This window comes from Hypanus sabinus, chromosome 1 (genome assembly GCF_030144855.1).
Source record: "Hypanus sabinus isolate sHypSab1 chromosome 1, sHypSab1.hap1, whole genome shotgun sequence".
Lineage (NCBI taxonomy): Eukaryota > Metazoa > Chordata > Chondrichthyes > Myliobatiformes > Dasyatidae > Hypanus > Hypanus sabinus.
Genome location: NC_082706.1, coordinates 50,984,643 through 51,009,112, shown reverse-complemented (window position 1 = coordinate 51,009,112; position 24,470 = coordinate 50,984,643). Strand labels below are relative to the sequence as shown.

Genomic DNA, 24,470 nt, shown 5'->3' with positions numbered 1-24,470 from the left:
CGGTTGGGATGACACACAGTGATTAAGGGAAGTTACCGCGTGTCCATGGTTGGGAAGTGAAAACAGTCTTCCTTTGAAAAATCTGAAATGCAATATGAAAGCATTAATTTCTCTGTTTTATTCACGCGGCGGGGGTGGTCTCAGTAACAGACTGAAGATATAAACTTACTGCTTCCCATGTTTGGCGCCGTGTGTACACAGTAATCGGCGGAGAGTTGATTGCGATTTAGACTGCGCAAATCCAAGTAAATTTCTACCGTACAGTTTCACTTTGCGACTGGTCAAAATGCGAACTTGGGCAGGATGCTCAATGTAAGGCAGGAACTAGTAAATAACTTTACAGTGACATCACGTTCATTCCGCTTTTCCAGTTCGCCCGGATCCAGAGACTCCACCCAGGGCGAACACCTTATCTGTGAACAGCCCTTTACGTTTATAAGGCTATGACCTTACCTATACATCGGACTGCAAACTACCACCAAAAGTCAGAAGACGACGATAACCTTATGTCCTCACCACCCACGGCCAGGAAACCTGATGGGACTCTCCGCCGGGAAAATTCTGTCGCGTTGTTCCAGTGGGCAATGTTGCTGACATCCAGACACTACATACCACCGGGTGAATTCCCATTCCTTCACCTTCCCTGTGAGTCTGGGGACACTATGATCAGTCTCTTTGTATCCCCTCCCCTGCCCAACACATCAGCTTCATCTTTGATACTTGACCAGCCAAAGTTGTCATATTTTCCCATATCTCTCAATCCCAAATGGAGAAATGGCCTTCCCATGGTTTTCCAGTGGTTTTCCAGGGTCATGTGCACTCAGCCTTGGAGATGTAGGAGTCACTTCAGATAAGAAGTAAGAGAGGACTGGAAATAAATAACTCAAACTGATTTGTTCTTGTCTTATAGTGGAAGGAATGGAGTCGACTAATTAGTGAGATTGTTCTCCAATCTACATTTTGTGAAGCATCTTGTGAACAGGAATCCATGGATCAAAGCACTGAAAAGTGGACACAGTGAGGCTTCTTCTATTAATGTGTTGAATGATGATGAAGATCAGATCATTGACCTTAAAGGAGATGATCCTGCAGCGCAAGTAGAGATTGGCAGGTATGACTGTGGGCATTTTGTTACTAATAAAAGTTCATAGTTGAGAGCTTATTGCTCAATGATACACTGGTATTGAAAGGACAGGCAGAAGGGGAGGTGTGGTACTGTTGGTAAAAAATGAAATCAAATCCTTACAGAGAGGTAACATGGGTTCAGAGGATGTGGGCTGAAGGGCTCGTATTGTGCTGTAGGTTTTCTATGATGTAGGATTCTTCTGCATAGAGTTATGAAACTGCAAGGGTGAAAATACTCTGATGGGGGTTATATAAAGGCCTCTAAACATAGCCAAGATGTGTGATACAACTTACAATGGACAGTAGAAAGGGCAAGTCACAAGGGCAATGTTATGATACAGTCATGGGGGTTTTCAATATGTAAGTGGACTGGGAAAGTCAAATTGGTGCTGGATCCCAATAGAGAGAATTTGTGGAATGCCTACGAGATGGCTTTGCAAAGCAGCTTGTGTTTGAACCCTCTAGAGGAAAGGTTATTCTGGATTGGGTGTTGTGTAATGAACCATATTTGATTGGGGATCATAAGGTAAAGGAACCCTTAGGAGGTAGTGATCATAAGATGATAGAATTCATCCTGCAATATGCAAGGGTGAAACTAAAGTCAGATGTAGTAGTATCACATTGGAGTAAAGGGGATTATAGAGGCATGAGAGAGTGGCTAGTCAAAGCTGATTGGAATGGAACATTTCCAGGTATTATGGCAGAACAGTAATGGCTGGAGTTTCCCCAGAGCATTTAGGGAGGCACAGGATAGACACATCCCAAAGATGAAGATTTCTAAAGTCAGGATGACACAACCGTAGCTGACAAAGGAAGTTAATGACAACATAAAAGCACAAAAAGGACATATAATGTAGAATTATTAGTGGGAAGATAGAGGATCGGGATGCTTTTAAAAACCAAAAGAAGGCAACTAAAAAGCCATGAAGAAAAAGATGAAATATGAAGGTAAACTAACCAATAATATCAAAGAGGATTGTAAAATATGGGGTAAGAAGGGGAGGAGGGGCATCATCATCCCATTCCCATTCTGATATGTCTATCCATGGCCTCCTCTACTATCAAGATGAAGCCACACTCAGGTTGGAGGAACAACACCTTATATACCAGCTGGGTAGCCTCCAACCTGATGGCATGAACACTGACTTCCCTAACTTCCCTTAATGCCCCTCCTCCCCTTCTTACCCCATCCCTGACATATTTAGTTTTTCTCCCCCCTCCTTTTTTTCTCTCTCTTTCTGCCCATCCCTCTGCCTGTTCTCCAAATTCCTCTGGTGCTCCCCTCCCCCTTTCTTTCTCCCGAGGCCTCCCGTCCCATGATCCTTTCCCTTCTCCAGCTCTGTATCACTTTTGCCAATCACCTTTCCGGCTCTCAGCTTCACCCCGCCCCCTCCGGTCTTCTCCTAGCATTTCGCATTTCCCCTTCCCCCTCCTACTTTCAAATCTCTTACTGTCTTTCCTTTCAGTTAGTCCTGATGACTGATGATTTCAGCCTGAAATGTCGACGGTGCTTCTTCCTATAGATGCTGTCTGGCCTGCTGTGTTCCATCAGTATTTTGTGTGTGTTGCTTGAATTTCCGGCATCTGTAGATTTCCTCGTATCTACATTGTGGTGATGTGTTTTCAGGCCAATTGAGTAATCTGGTGCTTTGCTGTCTTCAGGGGAATTCGGAGATGTTTTGAGCAAAGAGTGAAGCCTGAAGGCCAAGAAACCTGGAGATGGCACGTGAGACCATGATTGATTCCACTTCTCACTGATCTCACTGATTAAAGTGCCGAGGAAGATTGAAATCAAAGAGGATATGAGGGGAAAGTGAGTGGGCATTCAGTGCTGTCTGCCTGCATTTGGCCATTCTCTTTAACTGCTGCCAGAGGAGGGTACCTGCATTCAATCGGTCTCTATCCTGTGCCTTCATTATTGCTTTCAGAAATTCCAGCCATGATGCTCTGCAATCATCCCTGCTAGTGTTCTTTTCCAGTCAATTCTGGCCAACTCCTCTCTCTTGCCTCTGTAATTCCTTTTACTTCATTGTAATGCTGATACATCTGGCTTTAGCTTCTCCTTCTCAAATTTCAGGATAAATTTGATCACTTACCTCTATGGTTTCTTTTACTTTAAGCTCTCTAATCAGTTCCTGTTCATTGAACAGTACCCAAACCAGAATAGCTGATCCCCTAATAGGCTCAGCCACAAGCTGCTCTAAGAAGCCATCTTGCTGGCATTCCAGATATTCTCCCTCTTGGAATCCCACACCAACCTAATTTTCCTAATCTACCTGCATATTGAAATCCCCAGTGACTACTGTAACTCCCTCTGCCTTCCTGTCTGTCCTTTCAATACAACATTAAGCTCCCAGCTATAATCCTCTTTCAGCCATGATTCAGTGATGCCTACAAAATCACTGTAACTGTGCTACGTTCATTGACCTTATTCTGTACATTGCAAACATTCAAATATAACACTTTTAATCCTGTATTTCCCTTTTTCGATTTTGTACACCTTTTACATTTCAAGTCATCCTGTTGACTGCAGTTTTGCCCTATCACCAGCCTCTCTCACCACACATTGCCTCTGTTTGTAAACCAACTACCTCACATTCAGCACTATCACTGCAACTCCCATCCCCCTGCCAAATTCATTTAAACCAACCCAAACAACTCTAACCAACCTGCCCACAGGATGCTGGACCCCTTCGGGTTCAGGTGTAACCCGTCCGTTTTGTACAATCATACCTTCCACAGAAAGGATCACAATAATCCTTACCTTTGAACCCCTGCCCCCTGCGCCTGTTCCTCTGCCTCGCTTTCATCTGTTAGATCATCCTATTCTTCCCTTCACTGGCATATGGCATAGTCGGCAATCCGGAGATTATTACCCCGGAGGTCCTGTTTCTCAGTTTTCTACTTATCTCCCTAAAATCTCTTTTCAGGACCTCATCACCTTGTCTACCTATGTCATTGGTGCCAATTTGTACCAAAACTGCTCAACCAAGCCCTTGAGAATGCCATGGGTACGATCCAAGACATTCCTGATCCTGGCATCAATGAGGCAACATAACATCTCTATAGGACCCACAGAACCTCGTCTCTGTTTCTCAGCCCCAAAGTCAATGCCAGAGACCTGATCACTGTGGCTTCTCCCCACCCTCCCCTGGTCAGTCATCCCTGTCAATAGTATCTAAAATTGTATACTTATTATTGAGGGGAATGGCCACAAGTGTACTCTGCATGGGCTGTGCAATTCCACTCTTTCTCCTGACAGTCACAAACTTTCCAGTCTCCTGCAAGCTAGGGGTAACTACCTCCCAGTAGCTCCTGTCTATCTTCTCATTCTCCCATATGGGTCAAAGGTCATTGAGCCACATCTCCAGTTCTGTAACATGTTCTCTCAGGAGTTGCAGCTCAGTACACCTGGTACAGAGATGTTTATCTGGGAGACCGGACATCTCCCAGACTTCCCACATCCCACACACAGTACAAAACATTGTCCCTGGAGCCATTCTCACTGTACTATGCAGTAATAGACGAGGAATGAACAAATAAAGATAGGGAGAGAGTGTAACGTGGAAGATAATCTACCTGACCCGAGCCTGATGAGCCAAAGCCACTGTAAGGACTGGCATACTCTCCAGAATGGCCACTCAAAGAATGGCCGCTCAGCTTGCACTTGTATTCTTCTTATTTGCCCTTTCTAATGAATCTCTATTGCTGACCGGTCACTCCTCAACTCAGGAAAACTGCTGTGAAATTCTGCCTTCAAAATCTCGATCACCACCCTGATTAAAAAGTATCTCTTTTCACACATCCCTGGTGTGGAATGTCCAACTTATGGATGAAAATGTTTGTTCATACAATTTCAATCTAAGTTTTGATGAGTGTGAGTTGAATTATTGCTTCCTGGCACACAATAAATTTGCATGGGTGTGTCAGTAGCATAAAGGAGATGGTCTTATTTTTCCTTAAAGGAAAAACTCAAACCTTTATGATTTTCGAAACATAGAAACGTGGAAAACCCACAACATAATGCAGGCCCTTCGGCCCACAATGCTGAGCCAAGCAAGTGCTTGCATTAGAAATTACCTAGGGTTACCTATAGTCGTCTATTTTACTAAGCACCATATACCTATCCAGGAGTCTCTTAAAAGACCCTATTATATCCGTCTCCACCACCATCGCTGGCAGCCCATTCCATGCACTCACCACTCTCTGCATAAAAACTTACCCCTAACATCTCCTCTGGTACCTAATTCCAAGCACTTTAAAACTGTGCCCTCTCGTCTTAACCATTTCAGCCCTGGGAATAAGCCTCTGACTATCCACATGATCAATGCCTCTCATTATCTTATACACTTCTATCAGGTCACCTCTCATCCTCTGTTGCTCCAAAGAGAAAAGGCCAGCCTATTTGCATAATGCATGCTTCACAATCCAGGCAACATCCTTGTAAATCTTCTCTGTACCCTTTCTATGGTTTCAACATCCATCCTGTAATCAGGCAACCAGAACTGAGCACAGTACTCCAAGAGGGGTCTGATCAGTGTCCTATATAGCTGCAATATTATCTCTCAGCTCCTAAACTCAGTCCCATGGTTAATGAAGGCCAATGCACCATAAGCCTTCTTAACTATCTGCATAGCAGCTTTGAGTGTCCTATGGACTCGGACCCCAAAAATCCCTCGGATCCTCCACACTGCCAAGAGTCTTACCATTAATACTATATTCTGCCATCATATTTGACCTACAAAAATGTACCAACTCACAATTATCTGTGTTGAACTCCATCTGTCACTTCGCAACCCAGTTTTGCATCCTGTCAATGTCCCACTGTAAACTCTGGCAGCCCTATACACTATCCACAACCTATGTATCATCAGCAAATTTTCCTCCACTTCCTCATTCAGGTAATTTATAAAAATCACGAAGAGAAGGGGTCACAGAACAGATCCCTGAGGCACACCACTGGTCACTGGACCCCCATGCAGAATATGACCTGTCTACAATCACTCATTGCCTTCTGTGGGCAGGCCAGTTCTGGATCCACAAAGCAATGTCCCCTTCGATCACATGCCTCCTTACTTTCTCAGTAAGCACTGCATGGGATACCTTATCAAATGCCTTGCTGAAATCCATATACACTACATCTACTGCTCTACATTCATCAATGTGTTTAGTCACATCCTCAAAAAATTCAATCAGGCTCGTAAGGCACGACCTGCCTTTGACAAAGCCATGCCAAATATTCCTAATCATATTATGTCTCTCCAAATGTTCATAAATCCTGTCTCACAGGATCTTCTCCATCAACTTACCAACCACTGAGGTAAGACTCACTGGTCTATGATTTCCTGGGCTATCTCTACTCCCTTTCTTGAATAAGGGAACAACATCCACAACCCTCCAATCCTCCAGAACTTCTATCATCCTTATTGATGAGGCATACATCATTGCTAGAGGCTCAGCAATCCTCTCTCTTGCCTCCCACAGTAGTTTGGGGTGTAACTCGTCCAGTCCTGGTGACTTAAGCAACTTACTGATTTCCAAAAGCTTTAGTACATTTTCTTTCTTAATGTCTATATGCTCAAGTTTTTCAGTCCACTGTAAGGCATCCCTAGAATTGCCAACATCCTTTTCCATAGTGAATACTGAAGCAACGTATTCATTAAGTACCTCTGGTACCTCCTCCAGTTCCATACACACTTTTCCACTGTCACACTTGATTGGTCCTCCTCTTTCACATCTTATCCTCTTGCTCTTCACATACTTGTAGAATGCCTTGGGGTTTTCCTTAACCCTCTCCACCAAGGCCTTCTCATGGCCCCTTCTGGCTCTCCTAATTTCATTCTTAAGCTCCTTCCTGCTAGTCTTATAATCTTCTAGATCTCTATCATCAACTAGTTTTTTGAACCATGAGTAAGCTTTTCTTTTCTTCTTGATTAGGTTTTCAACAGCCTTTTACAGCATGCTTCTTGTTCTCTATCATCCTTTCCCTGTCTCATTGGAACGTACCTATGTAGAATGCCACACAAGAATCCCCTGAACGTATGCCACATTTTTCCCATACATTTCTCTGAGAATGTCTGCTTGCAATTTTTGCTTCCAAGTTCCTGTCTGATGGCCTCATATTTCTCCTTACTCTAATTAAACACTTTCCTGACTTGTCTGCTCCTATCCCTCTCCAATGCTATAGTAAAGGAGATAGAGTTATGATCACTATCTCCATAATGCCCTCCACTGTGAGATCTGACACCTTACCAGGTTAATTTTCCAATATCAGATCAAGTGCAGCCTCTCCTCTTGTAGGCTTATCTGCATACTGTGTCAGGAAACTTTTCTGAACACACCTAACAAACTCTTCCCAACTTAAACCCTTTGCTCTATGGAGATGCCAATCAATATTGAGGAAATTAAAATCTCCCATCACAACAACCCTGTTATTATTGCACCATTCCAGAATCTGTCTCCCTATCTGCTCCTCGATGTCCCTGTCACTATTGGGTGGTCTATAAGAAACACCTAGTAGAGTTATTGACTCAGTACACAATCCCTCCAGGACCTCCTCCTTTTCTGCAGCCATGACACTCTCTCTGATCAACACTGCCACACACCCACCTCTTTTGCCTTCCTCTCTGTCCTTGTTGAAACATTTAATGCCTGGCACTCTAAGTAACCACTTCTGCCCCTGCGTCATCCAAGTCTCTGTAATGGCCATGACATCATAGCTCCAAGTACTGATCCATGCTCTAAGCTTGTCCGCTTTGTGCATAATACTCCTTGCATTAAAGTATACACATCTGATACCAACAGTCGGAGCACATTCCTTCTCTATCACCTGCCTATCCTTCCTCTCGCACTGTCTCCAAGCTTTCTCTATTTGTGAGCCAACTGCCCCTTCCTTTTGTGGTTATCTGTATCATATCTACCCTAGACCTGTTTATTTATTAGAAATGGACTTTTCATCATTATTCCCCTTGTATTGTAGAGTCATGGTCCTGTTAGTTTGCATTCATAGTAATAGGAAGAGTTTTCACCCTCAAATGTGGTATGCAGATTGCACATCTCATTCCTCTGATGGTAGTTTCAAGTTTTCTGGTTGAGTAAAAGAAAGAGAAATATTCTCCTGTATCAGAAAAGTTGACATCAAAGTTGTTCTTCTTTCATCACCACTACCAGAGGAATGTAATAAGTGACTAACTGATAAGACGTTGGAATGCAAAGACTTCTTTTCTACTGACAAGTTTGCTGTTAGTTGCTCCAAATGTACTCATCACACTATCAAAGTGACAGAGGACACACCTTTCTGAGAGAGGTCTCAGCAGTTAAGGCAGTGGAAAAATACCAATGAGTGCAGATTATAGAACACTGAACAGACATACAATCCCAGACCAATATACAGTTTCATGGATAGAGGATGCTCTGGGCTGCTGAAATGGAAGCAAATGGTTCAGTGTGTTGGATCTATGAAATGGGTCTCATCGAATACCAATGAGTGAATCTGATAAAGAGAAGCTGTTAGACCACCTGAAAGCTGAAGGTTTAGAACTGTCACTGGACAAATGCCAGTTCTGTGAAGTGACAGTCAATTATGCTGGCCACATAATCTCTCAGAATGAAATGACTACAGATCCCTCGAAGACAGAGGCAGTAACTACATGACCAGGAGCCAGAAATGTGAGTGCTCTGTGCTCATTCCTTGGATTCTGTGGGTGTTACTGGAAATTTGTGAAAAACTACTCCAGAGTGAGTCACCCTTTGAATCAGCTCCTGTGCTGGAATCTCCTCTCAGCAAAGAAAGGGAGTGTCATAATGGGTCTGGAGTCCACGGACCGGACCGTGAGCCGGAACGCGGACTTCACGGACCGGACCATGACAGGGAGTAAGCCAAAGGGAAAAGAAGCCAAGGCTTATCTCAAACATTCAGCGTCTTTCAGGGAAAGATGTGATGTAACGTGTAAAGAGATGTTTCAGATGTTTCAAGAGTTACTGACTAAAGTACCCGTGCTTGCCTTTGCAAACCCTCACTTGCTGTATGTTTTGCAAACTGATGCTAGCCATGGAGGGTCAGGTGGTATTTTATATCAAGACCAAGGTGATGGCCTGAGACCTTTTGCACTCATTAGCTGGAATTTGTTGTCATCCAAACGAAACTACCCTGGTCACAGATTGGAGTTTCTGGTATTGAAATAGGCAGTAGTAGACAAACTCAGTGACTGTCTATAGGGTGCTAAGTTTAAGGTGAGAACTGACACCAAATTACTAACTTATATTTTGACCTCATCAAAATTAGATGCCATGGGTCGTTGCTGGCTGGTAACATCATCTGTCTATGATTTCAGCCTTGGATATAGGCTGGTAAGTCAGTACATTGAAGTGGATGCATTATCATGGCGATCTGATGAGATGCTGGTAATTGCTCAAGAGTGGGAAAACATTCCTGCCTCAAGTGTTAAAGCAATAGGCCAGTTTTCAACAGATGGCAAATTCAAGTGTATTTCTGTGATCTGATAGAGCTCTCGATTATTTGGGTGCTTCTAGCCGTCCAATTCCCCAAGCATATTGCAACCTGACTATCCCGAATACGAAACAATTGCCTGCCTTGAACCCCGGCTGAATTGTCAGTGGTCCAGGAAGGAGAAACTTGTAGAGGTGAAATCTGGTCAGTCTTCTTCAAGGAAGATATTTCAAAAGCGGCAAAGATGAAACATCCTACTAAACCCTTACTGACGAGAGAATGTGAAAAGCTGGAGTTGAGGAACAAAATCTCCTACAAACAGAACTTGACATTCCCAGTTGATTGTGCTTGAGAAATACAGGAGAATTGTACTGCGGTCACTTCATGATGACTCAGATTATTGGGAATTTGACAAGACTTATGGATTTGTGAGAGCTTGGTTCTATTGGCCATGAATAAAGCCTGAATTTGAAGATTACTGTGTCAAGCATTTGTTGTATTCCAAGAAAGACTTGTTCCTTTGTGTCCCATGCAAAGTGCTGGACCACTTGATGAAGCGTGCAGGGATTTTCTTTCCATAGAGCCAGATTCAAGTAACACTGCAAATGTTTCATCACTATACCATGTACACTCAAGCTTTTCCCATGAAGGATCAGAAAGCATCCACAGTTGCAAAAGTGATTGTGGGAGAAATGTTTTATTCATTACAACCTCTCAAGAAGGACGTACAGTGATCAGGGAAGGCATTTTGAGTGCCATCTCATACATGAGTTACCGAGCATGCTTGGAGTTGAGAAGTCAGGGACAAATGCATATCATCCTCAATGCGATCCTCACCCTGAGGGAGTTAGACATGCTGGGATGCTTGGAAAAGGAGCAAATGGCCATTTGGTACACTGTATAACTGTACTCAGAGCAATGCCACCGACTACACGTCATACTATTTAATGTTTGGACGCAAAGCCAGATGAACTGTGGATCTTTGTTTTGGAACTTCTAGTGAGAAAGTGCCACAAAAACTTATCTCAAGTATGTATCCAATATGAAAAAGAAATGCAAAAAGCTTATGATAGAGCAACAGTTTCAGCTAGAAACAAAAGCAAGAAAACAATAAGAGATAGGATCCAAAGATGAACTTTTCTCAACTGATGCCTGGAAATAGTGTTTTAATAAGTAAGTGAGGAATACAAGGGAAGGATAGGTTGGCTGACTGCTGGATTTCTACACCTTGTGGTGGAGAGTCAGATGGCAAACTTGATCATTTTACGGTTGAAACTGGAAGATGGGAAAGGTCCTGTGAAAATTCTCCATTGGGGCCAACTTTGTCTCTAGGGCAGGAAGTACGTATTGACCCAGAGTCTGACATGGAACCTACACTTTATAAAAATACTCTACTAGGGAGAAGTAAAAAAGGAAAGAAACAAGCTGACTTGTAGAATGACTTACCTTATGTAAACCTCGAAGAGGAATGAATTAAAGGATGTCAGAACCTTTCAGTTTAGACCAGGGTATAGTGAAGAATACAAACACTGGAGCCCCAGAAGTGATATTTGATATTGAAGGGGAAACAGACTCCAGTATTATAGAAAATAAAGTCAGAGGGCAGGAAAAACAGAGTTACAGGAAGAAACAAATGTTAGACAGGATGAGACATCTCAGAGTAAAAATGGCAAGTCACAAGAATATACTCAAACTGATGAAATAATGACTGAAAATGAATTATTAAAGACTGATGAAATTGAAGGAACTGAAACTGAGATAAGATCTCAGAGAGTCAGGAAACCTCAATAGAGGCTAGCATAAAAATGCTCCTGGCGTGTTGTATCAATCACAATGGTGAGATATGTTACTTCTATTTACAAATGGATTGGATGTCCTGTAACCACTTAATTCATTTGAATGCTGTAAGCGTATGCCTAACTATTGTCAGAACATGTGTGAACATAACTGTTATTGTTACTGAGTATAAGTGTTGTGTGTTATTAACGAGTTTGATAAGTTCCAAAGGTTTACGAAGTCATGAAGATATGCCTGTATTGGTGGGGTGGGGAGGGGTGTGAATGAAATGCTCTTGTTTAAGATCATGCTTTATTTTATTAATACAGTTATGCTGTTGGGGAGTTTATTTTCTACAAGTTTTCTCAAAATGCAAGAAAATGCTCTTTTAATTATATATTACAATTATTTTTTTGTCATTCAAATTTTAAAAATCAGTTGATTAAAAAGTTAGACTTGTTGTAATTAGTCAATAGGATTTGACCTGCTAATATTGTTTCAAGAGAGAGCATGGGAAAAGACAGGAGACACAGAATAGAATTTGGAAAACACAGAATGCCATTTGGAAGGACAGATATCTATGTTAGAAAATCCTCATGCAGACTACAGTTTCACAGGGAAAGTACAAACAACTTTTAGTTAGTCAGTTAGCAAACACCATTGGGGAAATTTTGACATCCTTTTCCTGGGATGTGGAGTGGATACTTTTTTTTTCTTGGGTCTGGTTCTTCAACACAGAACTGTTTCAGTACCATGAATAAACAAAGTGAATCAAACAGGATTGATTATGCAGCAGAGTTCCAATGATTATGTGCACATCAAAGACTAATATATATATGATGGGCCCTTTTTGTTTGTTATAGTTTAAAATATTCTGTTAACACAATTTCAATCTATGTTTACCCTGATGTGAGTTAAATTATTGCTTCATGGTGAACAGTACATTTGCATGGGAGTGTCGGTGTACTTTGCCTTATTTTTCCTTAGAAGAAACATTTAAACTTTTATGATTTTGTGTTTATCTGAAGCATATCTACCCTAGACATGTTTATTTATTTGGAATGGTCTTTTCATTGTTACTCCCGTGCATTTTAGATTTACGCTGCTGTTAGTTTGCATTCACAATAAACGCTAACTCATTGCGATCCCATAGTGAGGGGTTACACTACCATCCTCAGTGAATAACCATATATAACCATATAACAATCACAGCTCGGAAACAGGCCATCTTGGCCCTCCTAGTCCGTGCCGAACCCTTAATCTCACCTAGTCCCACCTACCCGCACTCAGCCCATAACCCTCCACTCCTTTCCTGTCCACATACCTATCCAATTTTACCTTAAATGACACAACTGAACTGGCCTCTACTACTTCTACAGGAAGCTCATTCCACACAGCTATCACTCTTTGAGTAAAGAAATACCCCCTCGTGTTTCCCTTAAACTTCTGCCCCCTAACTCTCAAATCATGTCCTCTAGTTTGAATCTCCCCTACTCTCAATGGAAACAGTCTGTTCACGTCAACTCTATCTATCCCTCTCAAAATTTTAAATACCTCGATCAAATCCCCCCTCAACCTTCTACGCTCCAATGAATAGAGACCTCCAATGAATGGGACTAGAAACATAGAAACATAGAAACCTAAAAAACATACAGCACAATACAGGCGCTTCAGCTCACAAAGCTGTGCTGAACATGTCCCTACCTTAGAAATACCTAGGTTTTACCCATAGCCCCCTATTCTTCTAAGCTCAATGTAGCCATCCAGGAGGCTCTTAAAAGTCCCTGTTATTTCCGTCTCCACCACCACCGCCAGCAGCCAATTCCATGCACTCACCACCCTCTGAGTAAAAAATTTACCCTTGACATCTCCTTTGTTCCTACTTCCAAGTAGCTTAAAACTATGCCCCCTCATGCTAACCATTTCAGCCCTGAGGAAATGCCTCTGACTATTCACATGATCAATACCTCTCATAATCCAGTACACCTCTATCAAGTCACCCCACATCCTCTGTTGCTCCAAGGAGAAAAGGCTGAGTTCACTCAACCTATTCTCATAAGGCATGTTCTCCAATCCAGGCAACATCTTTGTAAATCTCCTCTTCACCCTTTCTATGGTTTCCACGTCCTTCCTATAGAGAGGTGACCAGAACTGAACACAGTACTCCAAGTGAGGTGTGACCAGAGTCCTATAGAGCGGCAACATTACCTCTTGGTTCTTAAACTCAATCCCATGATTGATGGAGGCCAATGCACCATATGCCTTCTTAAAGCAGCATCAACCTGCTTTGAGCATCCATGGACTCGGACCCCAGGATCCCTCTGATCCTCCACACTGCCAAGAGTCTTACCATTAATACTATATCCAGCCATCGTATTTGACCTACCAAAATGAACCATCTCACACTTATCTGGGTTGAACTCCATCTGCCATTTCTCAGCCCAATGGGAAGGATGAACAGAGCAATTAAGAATAAACTTAGCAAATGTGTGAAGAAACAGGATTAAAATGGAAACAGGAGTTGCCTTTGATTCTGATGAATATTCAAGTCACTGCTAATAGAACCATTGGCCTGTCCCCACATGAAATGATAACAAAACTGCCCCTGTGTCTGTCATCTGATGCACCACTCCATTAAACAAATGGAGTACTTAAGCTGGATGAGAACATTATTGTGTAGACTTGACAGAAAATTTCACTAAATATCATCAACAGGGAAAAGAAGCCCAACTACCAGTAGTAGAGCTGAAATGCTACAACATTGAACCCAGAGACTACGTGGTGGTGTGGACATTTAAAAGAAAGAACTCTTTGAAACTTCAATTTGAAGTAACGTTTCAGTATGTAGGTCACCAATGCAGCCATCATGGTAAGAGAAAAGCCATCGTGGATTGACAACTCTCACTGTAAAAAGCTGCTTAACAATGTAGAAAAAAAATGAAACTACTGACAGTCCTAATGACAGCAGTGGGATTAACGTTTGTACTTTCCCTGATGGACGTGATTGCCAGGAACACTGAAGCTACTGATTTTGTTTGGCTCTCAAAGCACACATAAAAATGGATGTTTCTCCTTTACCCATACCCATTCAATGAAACAGAGATGGACCGTTACTTTAATGGGTCCAACATTAGATATGTTTAGTTTCTGGTATAATGATGATTGAACTCAGAAACATAAACTCCTTCCTTCCCTTATCAGTTCAGCCAGAATGACACAGGGGGAAGATGGGGATATAAGTTTGGAAACAATGAGTATTTCAGAGGATGGTAAAAAACCCAGGGGGAAAGGACTTGGTCCTACTTTATGGAAGTTAACACTTGCCCAGCGAACTGGAAAGCAGCATGGAAACTGATTAACATGGCATCAGCATTGGAAAAGTTAGCAAACAAAACTGCATATACTCTTGATCAATCCCAATAAGCAAAATCTAAATTGTCAGCAGAATTGGTGGGTCCATACAGTGGCTTTGAAAATCTCAATGGCTTTGGACTTTGTTTTATCTGAGAAAGGAGGCACGTGTGCCCTGATTGGACACAAATGTTGTACTTACACACAAGATGAATCAGAACAATATTACTCACTTGACAGATCACATCTGAGAGGTCACCAGGAAGATTAAGGAAGTAGGAGACCAGTTCCAGAATTATAATCCCACAGGAAGCTTGTGTCCATTGGGGATGATGATGGGCTGCTGTCCTGCATTGTGGAGTGAGTATTGCTATCATAATACTGTCAGTCATCCTCTTGTTATTTCTGTGCAAGGTGTTTGGACCCATAGGAAGAGAGTACTAGAAAATGGGTTCCTACTGGTGCAGACTAGGAAATAGGGATTTTGCTTTACTGAAGCTCTGAGTCTGTATCATTATTTGAATGTCTGAAATCACTTTGATTACTGCATTCTATAGCAGAAGCTTATGAAACTATGATGTTATCATATAACAACAAAATGGGGTATACAGAAATGTATTTGAAACCTTACTGTTTTTTTATGTGTTTAGTCTTGCAAAATGGAACCTGTCTAATCCCAGAGAGCTTTACTACAAGCTAAGTGTATATGTGACTGGAGGCATGTAATGTCTTAATCATTGTTCATGTGTAAGTAAGGGAAGATTGTGGCCTTGAGTACTGCAGCTGGTAAGTGGGGGCGCTGACTCCCAGAACACATAACAGACACAGAATAGCCTGAAAACTTGTATAAAAAGTTATACGTTATAAAGTGTAAATCAGAAGCAGCCTGCCGTCCCTTGAGGATATTACTCCTTGCAAGTAAAAAACATGCCTTTGAACACGTTCCTTGTGTTTCTTGGTTTTTTTTGTTATAAGACCTATCGAAAGTTAAATGACAGAGATGATCCTCGAGAATTTGTCCGGCTCACCCAGCAGAACATTCACAGTTGAGATGAAGCAAAGGAGTGGACAGTAATTCTTCTGTATCTAACTTCAATATTACACTCAGTCCTACTTGGGGAATTTCTTTGGGATACAGGAGGTTCTCAACCACTCTAAACACATCTACAAATGAATGTCCCAAGTTGGGAAACACAAGATAATATTATTTTAACTGGATTTACGGTACATCCACAGCAGAGGAACTGACTACACCACTGAAATACCGTTGGGACAACTGAATGTGTCCCACTCAGTTCTGCTCATCAACTTGCCAACTGCTCAAGAGCATATTATGGGGAGTGAGTTTATTAGGAAAATAGATTTGAGTTTTGAGCTGTTTAACTGTATGTTTTAGCAGCTTATTGTTGATAGAGAGCAGGATGATATGAGGACAAGATACTTGTAATTTCAAAACAAACTGTCAAAGCAAGACACAGGAGTCTGAAAATAACTAACTTCATGCTTACTTTAAGTGAGGTGCACACACATCACGTGGTAGTGTGATGACATGTGCAATGCATGGATTTATACATATAACCCGTACTGGTTTCTTTAAATAAACAGGAATGCTGAATCAACCAATATATACACTAGATTACTCACATATAACTGAAATATTAAACACGCAACACTCCTCCCTGCTTAGCTATAATCTTCAATGCAACAGGAAGCATCTCAATTATATACACAGTATACTATATAATACAGCTACTATATACAGACATCCACCGCACAGTAAATTTTAAATCATCTCATTCAAACCTGAAGATTTCATCACTGTGGAGGATTTCTTACTCTTGTGGGATAATGTCTCTCCTGACAAGGTGGTTCACTCTTCTTGGCAGGTGAGCTTGTGGCTGTGAAAACAATCTCAGGTGCTGAGGCCTCCTCATGGTGGTTGTAGGAGTTGATTCTGAGACTGTAGGAAGAAGTTTTGACAGTAGTAGACACATTTATTCTTCTTCCTTCTCTAGTTTGTACATCCTGATTTTGGGAAGGCGCATTCAGATCACTGCAGTATTCTCTCATTAATCATTCTATTTCTCCATTTATGATGTAATCTTTCCTCTTGACTTCCTCCTCCACGTTATCATCTGACGAATCCTCTGTTTTCATATTTCCAATGGCTCCAATGGATCGAAGTAGATCCAGAGAGAGAACAGGAGAAGGAAAGTGTCCAAGCTGTTAGAACAATGTGTTTCCCACCCACTGACCTATGTCCGTGTAGAGCAGTCTGATCCAATTACTGATTTCTTACCCAAATCCTAATTTGTAGAGTACATCTGTCATGTACGTGTACAATATCCTGTCGAAGGCTTTCTCCTGGTCCAAGCTGACCAGGCAGGTGTCCACCCCGCTGTCCTGCACAAAGGTAATGGTGTCCCTCAGCAGCGCGAGGCTGTCCGAGATCTTCCTGCCCGGTACAGCACAGGTTTTATCCGGGTGGATCACCTGTCCCAGAGCAGACTTGACCCGGTTGGCGATAGCCTTGGACAGGATCTTGTAGTACACATTCAGAAGCGATATGGGCCTCCTATTTTTAAATCCATCCCTCTCCCCCTTCTGCTTGTAGATGAGGGTGATGATGCCCTTCCTCATGGATTCTGACATGCTGCCTGCCAGGAGCGTAGCGTTGTACACTTCCAGCAGGTCGGGGCCCGTCCGGTTCCACAGAGCCGAACTCGACTGGTAAACCATCGCCTCCAGGAGTCTTACCCGACTCAAGGGAATGGATGGAGCCAGTCAGCCCGTCCAGTGTCAGTGGCTGCTCCAGACTCTCCCGCTTGCCGTCGTCTAAGACCTGCGTGATAGACGATAGGATTTTGTGGGACGCAGTGGTGTCTGTGGCATTTCTGGCATACAGACTGGCATATAGATTTTCCTCAGTATGTCAGTCTGTGAGGATGAGACTGAGCAGTCATTCTCCTAAGGTTGTGGACCACAGAACTCCCTCTGTGCATCTTTTGGAAGAAGAAACATGAGCACGTCTCATCCTGTTCAATGGTTTGGACCCTTGATTGAAAGATAATCTTGGAGAATTCAGCAGTGAAGTACTGGGCTTCTGACCCTTCACCTCTCATAATTCATCCCTCATATCTACACCCTTCAACTGCAGAAGGAGGAGTTGCTGCAAATCTATCTGGAGCTTACGCAGTTCCCTCTGCCCCTGCCTTGCTCTCTGGATGCCCTTGCGGATGAAGAACCTCTTGATGTTCTCCTTGATGGCTTCCCATCAGCGAACCGGGGAATCAAAGAAGGCTTTCAGGGTTCTCCAACCTGTGTACTCCTTCTCTAGTTCCTCGATGTTCTCTGGGGTCAGCAGCTTGACGTTCAGCCTCCACGTCCCCCTCCCTGCCTTCCGGTCCTCCCGGAGGTGACAGGTGTCTGGCAGAAGGCAGTGGTCAGAGAAGAACACCGGCGTGAGGTCGGTGGTTCTGACCATGACGGACTCTGACAGGAAGAGGAAATCGATCCGGGAGCGGGCTGAGCCGTCCGATCGTGTCCAGGTGGCTGGCGGCTGAGCTCCACCTGTGGGGTCGCCAAAGGCGTTGCGCAGCTCGGCCGTCTTTACCGTTTCCACCCGGAGTCTGGAGTTACTGTCCAGTCTGCTGTCAGTGCTGATGGACCATCCAGCTGCATCAATGGTGGGACGTGAAGTCTCCAGCCAGAACGACCAACTGGGACATCACCAGTGGAGGTGAGAACTGCTCGAGGACGGCCAGCCGCTCACTCCGCATGGGGAGGCGTACACATTGATTACTCTCTGACGTCTGCTACCAGGAGGCGCACCGCAAGCACCTCCTTAACTTGGGTGATTGAGAAATTACCTCCCCGCAGCAGAATCCCCAAGCCAGAGGCGTGGCAATCATTGCCCCGACCACACTGACAAGCCCTGGAGCCACCATTGTGAACACCTTCAGTAGTTGCGGAGGTGTGGGAGTCCACATTCCAGAAGGGAGGTCATATTGACCTTGATATTGTTCAAGTACTGGAGCGTGCTGACGCATCACCCAGTACTCTTCACACTGTGCATGTTTAGTGATGACAGCTTAAGGTCAGTCATAGCTCAAAATTGTATTTTAACTGCACACAGTCCTTACCGTCGCAGGTTGGAGCTGTCATGCCCACCGTCTCAGTGAATTCCTTCACCACCTGTGGGCTCAGGTACTGTGGGTAATCCTCTCCCAGGTGTGGCGGTGCTGGTTCTGTGCCGGCGGGGAGGGAGGGTTTTGCTTCCTTGCAGCCTTTCCCCTGCTGGTTGTGATGCGCTAGAAGTGGTTCTGCTCCTGGGCTCCTGGAGCTGGGGGCCAGAGGCCTCTTAGTGGCTCCCGGATTCCCGGCGCTGGGGCTCCCTGCTGCTCTCTGCCTTCTGTACCTGGCAGCTGGCCAGGTAATTGCTCATATGCTGGACCTAGGACAGATCCTCTGAAATAATAAAACGGAGGAATTTAAAGTTGCTGATGCTCTCCACTTCTGATTCACCTGATTTGGACTATCTCATGGATCTCTAGTTTCCACCCTCTCTTCTCTCCGCTCATTTTGACAACCACTTCCTCTGCCGGTGCTGCTGGCCCTATCCAATGCCTTCCTACCCCAAAGTGGACAGGTTGCTGGAAGCTGTGTGCTCCCCTGCCCTTTGCTTGGGGTTCTCCTGTTGCTCTGCCCTCTCATTTGGGTGGAGCCTTTTGGGGCTTCTTTTGCTTGCCCATCACTAGGTTCCAGCCTTCCTCTCCCTCAGCTCTCCCCTCCTCCTTGTCTTGCAGCGGGGCCTGGGGGCTCTGCAAGGGTGTGGGGCCTTGAGGTGGTTGCCTCTTCCTCTATAGTGATGTTTACCGTGGCGCTGGGTGCCACTTCTGCATGAATGCTGAATGCATCCAACTCTGCCGGGGCCCCTCCTCTGGCTGCCTGTGCGGAGGGGCCTGCACGTCTCGGACGGGCCCTGTACAAGTGGCCTGCCTGTCCGCACGGGTTGCAGTACTTGTCCTGCGTGCAGACTCTGATCTGGTGGCCCTCTGCCTTACAATTCTTATACATCACAGCCCCGCACTGTGTACGTCATGTAGCCTTGGTTTCCTCCAATGGCGAAGGTTGAGGGAGGGTGGATGGTGGAGTCCTTGGGGACAACCCTCAGCTTCACCTTGACCTGTTGCTTGCTGGTCCAAATTCCCAGACTGTCTTTGACATCAACACAGTTTCCTATGCTTTCTACATAGCAGGCAAAGAAGGTGAGATTGTCCACCACAAGAACGTATGGATTAAACATCTGCACTGTTATAATCCATTCCTTCTGTGTGGGGATGGCTGTCCTTTCAACACTGACAGTGGTGCCTCGCTCCCTTTCTCCAGAAAGTCCTGCTGGAGTTTCTGCCATCCTGAAGTGTGCCGGAAGGTCACGTCGAGGAACCCACTGAAGTCCTGTCTGCTGTAGATGTCCTCGACCTCGAATCCGCAGCAGTCCATCAGGACCTTACGGATGAAGGTCTCCCTGTCAGCCTGACGGTGTTCCGTATTCCTGATCTGTACCCAATGCACTGGTACCCGCAGCCATCTTCTTCACCTTGGTCGTGGCTGGAAAGGGGTGTTTGATTGGGAACCAATCAGCATGAGGCTCCACCCCTGCGATAGCAAGAATATCCTCTCCTCAGCCTCCTGATCACAGTTGAGTCTGCAGGGATACAATGCTATCTTAGCCGAAAGGCTGAGTTTGATTTGCACCAGGCCACTAGTACCATTGTATCTGAGGAGCTTCAGGTTAGACCTTGAGGTGTAAATCATTGAGGCCTTTTCATCTTCCTCTTTCTCCAGTGGCGATTGCCATGGTTCCCATCCTCCCATGGCTACTGCATCTTGGGTTCTCATGTTCAGATCACGATGGAGGCAAACGATGCGCTCCCTTCTGTACCGGGTTGGGGAGCCTGGGTTTGCTCGCTTCATTGGGGCTCCCTGGGAAGGCATTGGTGCTCGGTTTCCAAGTCTTCCCTCTGGGTCTCATCTTCATAAGCCCTGCCCATGGGTGTGGGGGGCATACAACTTTGTCCCTCGTCTTATTTCCCTGGTCTGAAGGCACTCTATCCGAGCTTTTCAATCTCGTCAACAATCTCGCATCCCACTCCTGACACCAATGTGGTGAGCATTTGGTCCATAATGAGAGATGAGGATGCTCGTTAACTCAACAACCATTTTATTGTGATAAACACAAAACAGACCAGGCACCATGACCCAGAGAGTGAATCAGCCAATTCATTGCTCATTTTCCTAATCTGTCTAAATCTTTCTGAACATTCCCTGCTACCTCAACACTCCCTGCCCCTTCAACTATCTTCATATTGCCCGCAGATCCAGCCACAAAGCCAACAATTCCATCATCTAAAACATTGACATATAACTTGAACAGAAGTAGTCCCAACATCGACCCTGTGAGACACCATAGATCACTGGCGTCCTCTCGCCAGTCACCCAAACTTCTATCCATGTTAGCGTCTTTCTTGTAATACCGTCCAATCTAATCTTTTTAGCGGCGTCGTGTATGGCACTTTGCCAAGCCTTCTGAAATTTCAAGTAAACAACCTCCACTGACTCTCCTTTATCTATCTTGTCTGTTATTTCCTCAAAGAATTCCAACAGATTTGTCAGGCAAGATTTCCCCTTAAGGAAACCATGTTAACATTGGCCTACTTTATCTTGTGCCTCCTCATATCCCAAAACAACATCGTGAATAATGGACTCAGTGCAGCTGAGGCTTGTCTGCTGTGTTTGGCAGCTCATCCAGCAGAAGGAAACCTCTGATCTCAAACAGATGATGCATTGTGGCTATACCCACTCATGGGGAAAGCTTCGGGAGTAAATCCTGAGGGGAAAACTGGAGCTGGAATCCCTATGGCAGTCACATGTTGAGTTCAACACTAACTGGCAACTCCTGTGACTCTGCTGGTGTCAAATGGTATCAGTATTTGAAGTTTCTTTGGATACATAAACTGCATGGGGGGGGGGGGAGGGGTGCAGCTGCACGGGGAAAGGCTTGATTTGCGTATCGAACTGCTAAGGCTTTCATGTCAAATGACAGCGCTGGAGAAGAACGCAGACAGCTGGGACTTAACATCCATATCTGACCTCGTGCAACAGAGGGCCTCAATAATGGAATCCAGCATCTTTCCAACCACTGTAGTCAGGATAACTGGTCTATAATTTCTTGTCTTTTGTCCCACTCCCTTCTTAAATATTGGAGTGATATTTGCAATTTTATAGTCTTCATGAACCATTCCAGAATATACTGATTCTTGGTTAATAATTTGTGATACTAATGTCTCCACATTTCCTTCAGGTACCTCTTTCAGAACCCTGGTGTGGCGTCCATCTGGCCCAAGTTACATCTGCCTCCAGATCATTCAGTTTCTCAAGCTTCTCCTCCTTAGAAATAGCAACTACAGTCACTTCTGATCCCTGACACTGATGAACTTCTGCCACACTGCTGGTGCTGCTGTCTTCCACGGTGAAGACTGATGCAAGCTCATCCCCCATTTCTTTTTACTACTTCCCCAGAATCATTTTCCAGCAGTCTGATACCCATTCTTACCTCTCTTTTACTCTTTATACAATTGGGAAGGAGTAATTGGCATCTTCTGTTATATTATTGGTTCACTTACCTTCAAATTTCATTATTCTCTCCTTATTCCTTTTTTAGTTGCCTTCTGTTGGTTTTTAAAAACATCATAATTTTCCAGCTTCCCACTGATCTTTGCTATATTATATGCCCTTACTTTTGCTTTCGCACCCAGATACCCAGCCTCTTCACCCTCCAACAACACCATCTCCGCTGGCTGGGCAACGTACACCACATGTTAGACGGGAGGATCCCGAAAGATCTGCTGTACAAGGAACTGGCCTCCGTCCAGAGAGCACAAGGACAGCCCCATCTTCATTTCAAAGACGTCTGAAGTCACTGAACATGAACATCGAGAGGTTGGAGGACATCACAAGTGATCGCTCTCGCTGGAGGCTGGAACTACGCTGAGGTCTAAAAAGAGGCGAAGAGAAGCTGAGGCTTGCTGCTGAAGAAAAGCGCACTCGTCGGAAAAACAGCACCAAGACATCACTGGAAGACAGTGCCTTCAAGTGCAATCGCTACAGCCGAGACTGTCACTCCCGTCTGGTCTTCTACACCCACAACAGATGCTGCTCTACCAACACAGACTGAAGCAAGACTTTCCAGGCGCAGATCCATGGTCTCGTGAGAATAACGATGCCACCAATTATTTGCTTTAAGCTTTCTTTGATTTCCCTTGTCAGCCATGGTTGGCTCATCCTCCATTTAGAACACTTCTTCATTTTTGGGATGTGTCTATCCTGCACTTTCCAAATTGAGATGTATCTAGAACTGGCCTTTGAAGAGAGAATAAAACTATTCCCGTGTGAATCCCTGCAGTATCTGGTGACCCTGTGATATGTGTTAGAGGTTAATCTCAGACTTCTTCAAGAGGGTGAACCCTTGCAAGTTTCCTGGTGCCAATGGTGTACCAGGCAGGGCACTGAAAACCTCTGCCAACCAACTGGCGGGAGTGTACAAGGACATCTCCAATCTCTCACTTTTGCAGTCAGAGGTTCCCACCTGCTTCAAAAGGCCATCAGTTATACAGACCAGGGCCTGAGAAGAGCAGAGTGAGCTGCCGCAGTGACTATCGTCCAGTGACACTCACATCTACTGCACATCACAAGGCTGTGTGTTTATTCCATTGCTCTACTCACTTTACACTTATGACTGTGAGCCTAAGCACAGCTCCAATGTCTTATTTAAGTTTGCTAATGACACCACTGTCATTAGACAAATAAAAAGACGTGGCAAATCAGCATAAAGGAGTGAGGCTGAAAATCTGGCTGAGTGATGCCATATAGTTCAATGTTTGGGAGGGTTTTACCTGTGATGTGGTGGGATGGATCCACCAGCTTTTGTAGGAATTTCCACTCAAAAGCATTGGTGTTCCCATACTAGGCCATTATACAGCCTGTGGAAACACTTTCCACCACACATCTGTAGAAGTTTGCCAAAGTTTTTGATGACATGTTGAGCCTCAGTGGACTCCTGAGGAAGTAGAGGCACTGTCGTGATTTGTTCACAATTATATTTATATGATGGGTCCAGGACAAGTCCTCTGAGATAGTGACACCCAAGTGTTGAAAGTTACTGACCTTCTCCACCTCTGATCCTCCGATGTGTACTGGCTCATTGACCTCTGGTTTCCCTCTCCTGAAGTTTACAATCAGTTCCATGGTCTTGCTGACATTCAGTGAGAGATTGTTGACACCACTCAACCAACTTTACATTCTTCCTCCTGTTTCTGATTCATCACCCTCTTTGATACAGCCCACAACAGTGGTGTCATCAGCAAACTGGCATATGGATTTGGAGTGGTTCTTAGTCACACAGTGAGTAGAGCAGGGGGCTAAGAACACAGCCCAGTGATGCTCCTGTGCTGATGGACTTTGTGGAGGAGATGTTTTTACCAATCTGAACCACTATACTGAGGATCCAATTGTAGAAGGGGGTATTGAGGCCCAGGTTTTGGAGTTTACAGATTGAGGGTATGATGGCTGAGCTGTAATTGATAAAGAGCAACAACCACACCCTGAATATCAGTGAGACCAGGGACCTGATTGAAAGTTCAAAGATTTGTTTATTGTCAAAGTATGCTTGTACAATTATTGTTGTTACTTTTCACACCTTGCGGCAGAT

The 24,470-nt window shown here is 44.3% G+C and overlaps 2 protein-coding genes across 3 annotated transcripts in view; both read right to left on the bottom strand.

Moving 5' to 3' along the window:
* Nucleotides 1–286, bottom strand: part of LOC132395542 (interferon-induced protein 44-like) — a 38,506-nt gene extending 38,220 nt beyond the window's left edge. For both annotated transcript variants that reach the window (XM_059972350.1, XM_059972426.1), the window contains exons 1-2: nt 170–286; nt 37–82 (exon numbers count right to left, since the gene is read on the bottom strand). In XM_059972350.1, coding sequence (XP_059828333.1) covers nt 37–82; nt 170–179 — 56 coding nt within the window. In that variant the 5' untranslated portion in view covers nt 180–286. The remainder of the gene's footprint in view (nt 1–36; nt 83–169) is intronic.
* The window catches only part of LOC132393750 (uncharacterized), a 429,932-nt gene that overhangs the window by 39,072 nt on the left and 366,390 nt on the right, over nt 1–24,470 (bottom strand). The window lies entirely within an intron of this gene.